We start from the raw sequence: 8,497 nt of genomic DNA, 5'->3' as shown, positions 1-8,497 counted from the left end.
ACGAATATTCATACCCTGCCTACACTGCTCTCCGGCAGGGTATGAACTCCCTCCCATTGCCGATAGTGTAGCAAGCCCCGATGTGATTCACATCGGGCAGTATTAGCAGTGGTAAAATTTTTCTCGGATAAAAAAAAACACATGTAAATTGATGATTCTGGTATCTATTATGAATATTCAAGCAACAAACCTGCACATTACTTCAAATGTTTGACAATAAATAGTAAAATCCAAAACGAGCAAGACACACGGAGATATCAGTTCAAACATACCGCCATCTTTGATACAAGTGTAAAGGTCAATTTCCTTATAAGGAAATCAAAATAAATTGATGCTAATGAGGTTTCCCGCGAGATTTCAACAGAAAAACAGATTCGGAGTAATATATCTCGGTAAGGAAGGTCAATTCATTCTGAAATTATTTAATTACGCAAAGTAAGATTCGCTTTCTTCACAAGAGTTACAAAAGAGTGGTTAAATATCTCTGATTATGTATTTATTTATCATAGTAGCTTCATCCATATATGGATCACGGGTTCCATATTTGGGTTAGAATCCTCGCGAGAGTTCTTCGAGAAGTATCATGGCGGATCACGGAGACAACTCCGAGCAGTATGATATCAGAATATGCGAATTAAAGATTTCTAGATTAGACGGTAGGCTAATACATTGCAAAATTGTATTAGAAATGTTTAATTATACGAACTATTACTCCAAAGTTAAACGATATCCACTATTTGTAGCATTTTCGAGGTTCACTGTTTTGCTACATTACGAGCAATGGGAGGGAATCGTAGCTCTGACGACGACCATCTGTCAAAAATTATCCGTCCGTCGTCCAGAGCTACGTTATCGCAGCTAGGACTCGGGATCCTCGATGGTGTAGATCTCGGGGCTGTGGTGCTCTGGTTAGTGGAAGAAGTCGTCGATTCTGTGACGTTCTGTATATAGAGGAAAGACACTACATGTAGACCGTGGCGCAGCGGATAAACTATACCAGTAATATGTAATAAAAAAAAAAAAAAAAAAAAAAAGTTGATTTGTTCCTGAACTTTTTTAGATTTGTTAATACAATACTCACGTTGCAAGTTTCCCTGTTCACAAACACACGTATTGGCCAAGAGGAGAAGGAGTCGCATCCCAGGGGAGTTTTCCTTATTTCTAGGTACTCCAGGTGTCCTGCGTATGTTAAGTTGAATTCCACCACGTGTTGGAAAATGATGCGCTTGATTTCGGGATCGAACGCGACATCTGGGATGGCATTTACCCTCCTCGGACATACCATTTGCTGTCTCTGAGGCTTACATCCCCAGGGAAAGGGGACAGTTGCTTCGGCGAAAACCATGCCCAGCCAAAAAACCACTAAGATGCTGCTAAGCCCCATGGTGATTTGACCTCTGAAGTCTCTCGGTTAGGGGACCGTCCTCTGTCACCGTTGAGCCTGTCATCCCTAAATCGCAGTTGGACTCGTCGCCGACCATCGTCCACCTATCAACACACACACACACACACACACACACAAATATCCTCACCTTCATACCATCACCCTTTAATAAGATTTAATAATATTAAAACTGATTAACTATAGCAAACAACATTCTACTTTTAATGGTTATTTACACACTAAACCTACACATTTAATCTCCCCCCCCCCAAACCTGCCCCGTTCTTGAATAAAAAAAAAAAAAATTGTAAAAAAAAAAAAAAAAAAAAAAAAAAATGAAATAAACCAAACATAAATTAATATACTTTCTTTTTCTCTTGCTCAACTGCAATCATATAATCTATTTCCTGTTCATTTGTTCATTAAAATGGTCGGTAAGTGAAGAATATGGCATTCTGTCGTGATCTATAAGTACATAAGGATTATGTACCTCGTAAGAATCATCGTTTTCGTTGCCGTCATCGTCTTCACTTACAGAACCATAATAACATTCCAATGATTCCCTCCTTTCGTGACGTTCATACATTGCCTCGTGCAGTCTACTGCCGCTAAATTGTGTTGCAAGTCTTCTAAGTAAACCGATGAGCCTTCTGTCAGATTCAGGAATATGAAAGCCATAAACATCAACCAAGTACTGAAGATTATCGTATCTGAATTCTATAAGGTTACAATGGAAGGTTTTATTTAAAGTTAACATGATATCACAATATTTTGGATATGCGTATCTAAATAATGCAAGCGACTTTGGATAGGTCACATTGTGTAACTCTTCTACGGCCATCCTGCCTTCATAACAGTCTTCAGAGACACGGTCATTAAACTGAAGGAAATAATATTCGTGATTGTAAAGAAATGTGTGTATTGCCGCCATAATCATGAGGCTTAACCTATGGGTGTACTCTTCTAAAGTTTTCAGGGACGAATTAAACAGGGACCCGGGAGTTCGCTGAAACATATAAAGAGAATAACCCTATGACATGTAAATTACAGTACCAAGGTCCCGGGAGTTCGCTGAAACATATAACCCTATGATATATAAATTACAGTACTAAATCTAAGGGTTCCGTGCGGATTCCATCCTCCAAAACTTTACGTTTTGGATAGAAACTTGTGAAACCACACTTTTCCTGTGTGTAAGTTACAATCTGATTATTAATCACCCTAAAACCTCGATTCACCTTCGAGCGTACCTCCTTATTGAAGAGAACATCTTTATATAATTCAATGGGATGTCTCAACTGTCTTTTGTTTATACCTTTACAGCTAATTTTGCTAGATTTTTTACCGGAAGCCGAAATTTGTTGCACACAATACGATTTTGAACAAAGCGAAACCATAACGTCCCCCCTCATCTCTTCTTTCATCAGCCCCGGAGTTCGTCGCGTATGAGCTTTGGATTCCGGTGTTCTGTCATCCGGAAACCAATCGTACTTTACGGTCTCGAATTCCGCCGTCATGTTGCTACGTACCAGCGCTTCAAGGTCGGTACCGGACAGGGCCAAGTAATAGCTATCCGTATCCATGGCTATGAGTTCGAAATCACGCCGATCCCAGTATAAATCCAAACAGTCGTAATAGAACGACAACATGCGGAGTTTCGCATACTGAAGAATGAAAAAGCCTATTTGAATAGGTATGTCCATTTTTACACGAGTTTTAGCAGTTTCGATTTCGTACTGTCCGTCACCGAGTTCGACGAGTTTCCTAAAGTGTTTATCGTTAACGGCCTGGAATAACTTATCCTCCGAATTTAAATATTTTATATTGGAGTGCCGATCCTTGCGCATGAGCATTGAACCGTAGGATGCGTTTCCTTTTAGCTTACACGTTTCTGCCACAATCGCCAGAGAGGGGTCTCTGTCACCCGCGCGTCGTGCATCGCTGATTTCTTCGGTAAACGTTTTGAAACACGCCCGGGGCTGGTACTCGATAACGGTGTGTACGCGCGAGACCGTCAGCCCGTGTTCCAAGTACCATTTCAAGAGCGGAGTCGCTATTAATATATTTCTGGCACTCATACCGCCGATGAGGAGTCTTCGCGGTTTTTTGGATACACCTATACGTTCACCGATGTCTTGTGTGTATTCGCCAATACATTCGTACGGTACGTGCGCGTTAGCAAATATTGGCGACATTTCGCTAAATATGTCTTTCATGTGCGGCGGAACGGCTAAATCGACCTCTATCGTACCGAACAACTTTTCCGCGCGCACGAAATCCAAGATTTGATCCATGGTCATGTGTTTTAATCGTTCCGTTTCGCGCTTGTAAGTTTCGCAGTGCTCGCGCAGTCGGTCATTTATTCGCGCCATTTTGTCAAACTCGCATTCCCAAATTCTTCGGATGTTGTAACCCCTCTCCTTTATATAGCGCTCCCGTTTCTCGCTTCGCGCTTCGCGTTTCTTCCGCAGCTCGGGGTCGAGATTTTTAATGCAGTGATGTGAATGGTAATAACACCCGTCGAATTCAAACACGGTGTTGGTGCCGGAATCGAAACCATCCACTCGGTATGGCCCTATGCGATGCTCGCGACCTCGGTTGAGCACGTGTTGTATGTCGCGATTTTCGGAGACGGCGACGAAGTCAAGCCACTTGATAGCTTTTAAATATTTGTCTTTACGTTCGAGTGCAAATCGCGTTTCTTCGCGTCTCACTGCATAGTAACCAGTGGGCATTGGCTTTGAAATGCTGTCCAAGTAAAGCGCGTTGGCATCGAGACCCAGAAAGCACTCGCACGTTTTGTCCCCGTCTCTAATACGCGTCACCCCCTTTTCGTGGTAACGTCTAAACACGGTTGACGGACCGCCGACGATACCGCGTTGTATCTTTTCGTGAATATCCCGATCCTCGTCGCGAAATAGCGCGAAGTGCGCGGTACCTTCCATCGATCGAAACAGTAGTTGTCGCGCTACACCCGGAACTGAAATGCATGTCTTAAATACATCAACACCGTCGCCGATGTAATAGTCGAGTAATCTTTGCACCGCGTCCCTGAATGGTTCTACGTCTAAATTGTTATAATAAATTAAATAATCGCGAAACGTGGACATTTTTTCGCGCGCCCATACCAATTCCAGCTCCTCGTACTTCTCTTCGCCGGATAACGGTTTCTGATGAATGTTCATTTGTTTGCACGCCTCGCTGTGATTAAACCCGTCAATCAAAAGGGCATTATACGCGTTGAGTTCTTCTTCTAAAACATTACATTGTTTTAATTCAGTGTAAAAAGAATCGTATGGAGGCAGCCGAGGATAATTGAGCTTTTCGGGTGAATCTAAAAACTCATAACAGAAATACCCCTTTCTCATTTCCCCCGGATGATATGCCTTGATAAATTGATCATAGGAACTACCAGCTGCTAAAAAATTGCTAATGTCTATAAATCGAAATCTTTCACTAGAGATGCACATGTACTGATTACATTTCTTCACAACAAAACTGGCCTTGTCCTCCATCAGATTTAGATGTTTGACTAATTTTGTTTTTATCAAATTGATGTCGTATTTTGCAGAATTAAAACCTATCACAGGAATCTGGTCAATGTATCTATTCAAATCGTCCCGTAACTTAAACAACTGATTGTGTCTATGTCTGTCTGTAGGTGTTTCGTCGTCGTCATCGTCGCCGACGTCGTCGCTATCAACTATTTCCTCGTCCATCCTCTCAAGTATATCGTTGAACCGTTCTCTCGTTCGTTCAGCGGCCATGCATTGAATTTCAGTCAGGTAGTTTACAAACTTTTCTACTAAAGCGTCAGGACTGTTCTCGTCTACAATACAGTGTGGGCTCTCGTAACCGGGTACGTTGGAGCAAACGCTACACGAAACAGGAATGTGCTCATGCAAATATGTGTCACTCCTCCTAAGCATTGACTCGAAATCGAAAGTGATAAAATAAGAATAAAATCTATCATCATTTTCTACAGTAAAGCCAAAACTTTCCAAGTTTTCGTGTATTGTCGGAATGATGGAGTGGTATCCACCTGGAAATACAAATTTGGTTGCGTTCTCGCATGTTTTCTCATGACGACGGAGTGAGTAAGCGGATGTAAACATTTTATCACAGGAACGACACCTATACTTTTTACTGTAAACAGACAATGATTTGATAAAACTCAAATGGTTTTCAAATTGATTTAAACTAATTGTATGTTGATAACGTTCTGTGCTGCGCCAAACGAACGTGACGTCACCAGTTTCGCTCAGTCTGTACACGTTGATATTGACGGAGAAATGCTTTTCTATATTTCCGATTTCCGAGAGAGGGGTGCCCGGGTATGTTTCCGAGCTGAACTTGTCCTCCGTGTAATCTCGAAATAACTTATGTGTAGTTCGTTCTATATTTTTTGTATCGCGGACTCTATCATACGCAAGGCAGCGAAAAATGCACAAGTTGTCAGTAAAAGGGCGACCCGTGTTTCGATCATGCGTCAGGTTGATTACGGAATTCAAGTTTTTAATGAAATCTGGCAAAGTCACTTGCGCCCCTAAAGGAAAACTGGTGCGCGTCACTGTCCAGCGGACATTTGTTACGCGGTATACCCGCCATTTCGTCGAAGGTCTCTGACTGAAAACAGTCGCCAGCAAATCAGTCTCCCTCAGTCTGTCAATCAATCGTCGAACGTCTCTCAATTCAGATATCAACATTGGTTGGTCAAGAACAGTTTCATTGTTGTGTGGGTAAAAGTACCTCATACTTCCTTCAATATCTGTTAACGCGAACCCAAAGGACAAATTAACTTTGAATGTGTTTGACTGTTGCCTGAAAATGTGTAACATCTGATTTTCTAGTGCCTCTATTGAAAGATGTTCGACGGGAAAGTTATAGTGATCCTGAACGTTCCCCCTGCGGTGACCCATGTTAATGATTTTCTTGTATTTTCTTTTTAAGTTTAGATATGCCTCATCCTCGTCGTCGCTGTCTTGTTCTGTTTTTAAATGTTTTCTTTCCAAATGTTCTTTTAGATAGTGCTCATTTTCAAATTGACTGCCGCAAAATTTACAATGGTTTATGTTTCCATGCGAATCTGAAGAAGGCCCAGCGGTTTCGTCTAAAACAGTACTTAATCGATTTCTATTACTTGTGTCCCTAACGGTATCACGCGTGCTACCTTCTTCTGCCTCCGGAGCAGTACATATTTCCCCCCTTTTCTGTTTCTTACACCTCCCTTCTGCGTGGTGGGAAAGTAAGAAGAAGAAGAAGAAGAAGAAATAATTAGATTTGACGCGTAAACAAATATCATGCTATTTAAATGCATATTTCTATCTTATAGAGAAACATGATATTTCGTGTATATAAAACTCACCCCTTTCGTTCCCTGTACATTCCGATCTTCTTCCTGATAAAAAAATATATATATATATATACATAAGATTAAGTCTATTCATGAATAAATAAATAAATAAAATCACTTCATTCAGTTTCTATATTACTCATTAATATTACGACATTTAAACTTTGACAAAAATATACATACATTTTGCTTCATTGATCATAGAAAGCTTTTAATTAAGTACATTTGAAACTTACCTCTTTGTTTGGGTCTGCCTCTTCTTTCTAAGAAAAATAAAGGATAGAAAATATAATAAATTATATGTTTAAAGGGGCGTCTGAAACGGTTCTAGGTTGCAAAAAAAAAAAAAAAAAAAAAAAACAAATATCAGTGCAAAGTATTGTCTTTACATATATACTGCACTGACACACTAAGGTTAAGCGAGTTCTCAAAATTCGAGAAAAAACAAAAGACCGGAAGTGGATTGCGCTGCATCCGGTAGTGACCATATAATCAATTTTCTAGTATTCATTCTTATGTTTATAATTTCCTTATGTTCAAACTCTTTAATCGATAAAGTAAAAGTGAACGAAAATATAATTGATTTTATCATGTACTTACGTCAAACTTACCCTCTGTCGCCAACCTATTTAACTCTTCTATTTCTTTTCTTAACTCTTCAAGCTCTCTACGATCCTATTATTAAAAAAAAAAAAAAAAAAAGGGGATAACGGCTTTATACGCATGAAAAGGGAAAGGGGGGTTACACAATTTACATATTAAAGATAATTGTAATAAAAACTAAACTTACCTCCAATACCTCCTCTCGCTTCTTTGCTTGCTCCTGTGCCCGCCTTTTTATGGTTTCTTCCCGTCTTTTAAGGGCGGCTTCCCTTTCCTCTCGTATCTTCTCAGCTTTTTTCTTTAAAAGATGTTTAACTCTTGCTTGCTCCTCTATCCTTGCGAGCTCCTTTAGAGTTTCAGAATCGTAATCACTACTACTATTCATGTTTTACCAAGCAAAGTCTAACAAAAAAAAAGACAGTATAGCAAACTTCTGACTTGTAGGTGTCTGAGATGTGCAGAGACCGAATGATTTCACTTGTAGTTTATGCTCACTTAAATACTAGATGTGAGACTGACATTAAGTAGCCATTTAGTTGATAAGGAATAGCCGGGTGGAAATTGTCTGATTTTCACGCCTGATTGTGTACTTGACATAGATGTATATGTCAGATAATGTAACGTCAGGTGTCGTACACATATAGGTCCTGCAGCTATACAAGTTCCATTTCTGTTGCGTACATATATTTATTGGTAAAGCAAGGAGGGATATATATTATATACATATAAATAAATATACATATATAAAGCTTAGAAATACAAATGACGAAGAAAGTCAACTTTTTGAGTCGTGCCCTGACCGGGTATCGAACTCACGATCTACGCCAGATATATCGGCAGCCTATACCGCTGCGCCACATCGGCGTTCTTAGAAAAGAACGTTTCAATGGCGGAGTGATGGTCGGCCCGATACCCTGACATGTAAAGTTAAAATGTCCATGTGACGGTAAATAATAATGAAATAAAAAGCCAAACACAGATCTGCTGCCTCCCTATAAACATATGTATATCCGGTCTCAAATTAACTGTCACGAAGGTTTATTTGTTCGGTTGCAATACCTATATTTGAACACATGTCTCATGTCTATACCACTATCTATATTTTAATCTACAACTGTAACATACATTGACACACTCAAATGCATCTAATATCTGAT

General features: G+C 40.0%; 2 protein-coding genes and 1 long non-coding RNA gene across 5 annotated transcripts in view; all 3 read right to left on the bottom strand.

Annotated features, from left to right (window-relative positions):
* Positions 1 to 94, bottom strand: part of LOC117318297 — a 1,151-nt gene extending 1,057 nt beyond the window's left edge. Inside the window, exon 1 of the long non-coding RNA XR_004530328.1 lies at positions 1 to 94. This exon is cut by the window's left edge and continues 161 nt beyond it. This is a non-coding gene — a long non-coding RNA (uncharacterized LOC117318297).
* Positions 95 to 741: 647 nt separating this feature from the next.
* LOC117318296 lies at positions 742 to 1,471 on the bottom strand. Its single transcript, XM_033873295.1, has 2 exons — positions 1,082 to 1,471; positions 742 to 941 (listed from the first exon to the last, which is right to left on the bottom strand). The coding sequence occupies exons 1-2, from the start codon at positions 1,382 to 1,384 to the stop codon at positions 756 to 758; spliced, it is 489 nt and encodes a 162-aa protein (XP_033729186.1). The 5' UTR covers positions 1,385 to 1,471; the 3' UTR covers positions 742 to 755.
* A 436-nt stretch (positions 1,472 to 1,907) lies between these two features.
* Positions 1,908 to 8,007, bottom strand: LOC117318295 (vicilin-like seed storage protein At2g18540). Of its 3 annotated transcripts, none has more exons than XM_033873291.1 (4): positions 7,528 to 8,007; positions 7,338 to 7,412; positions 6,974 to 7,000; positions 1,908 to 6,782 (listed from the first exon to the last, which is right to left on the bottom strand). In XM_033873291.1, exon 4 carries the CDS (start codon positions 6,301 to 6,303, stop codon positions 2,485 to 2,487), a length of 3,819 nt encoding a protein of 1,272 aa, XP_033729182.1. In that variant the 5' UTR covers positions 6,304 to 6,782; positions 6,974 to 7,000; positions 7,338 to 7,412; positions 7,528 to 8,007; the 3' UTR covers positions 1,908 to 2,484. The 3 variants fall into 3 exon arrangements, with proteins under 3 accessions (XP_033729182.1, XP_033729183.1, XP_033729184.1); XM_033873292.1 differs by having other exon boundaries at positions 7,349 to 7,412; XM_033873293.1 differs by having other exon boundaries at positions 5,203 to 6,782.
* Positions 8,008 to 8,497: the final 490 nt, after the last annotated feature.

This window comes from Pecten maximus, unplaced genomic scaffold (genome assembly GCF_902652985.1).
Source record: "Pecten maximus unplaced genomic scaffold, xPecMax1.1, whole genome shotgun sequence".
Lineage (NCBI taxonomy): Eukaryota > Metazoa > Mollusca > Bivalvia > Pectinida > Pectinidae > Pecten > Pecten maximus.
Note: the sequence above shows the minus strand (reverse complement) of the source record. Positions and strands in the feature narration are given on the sequence as shown.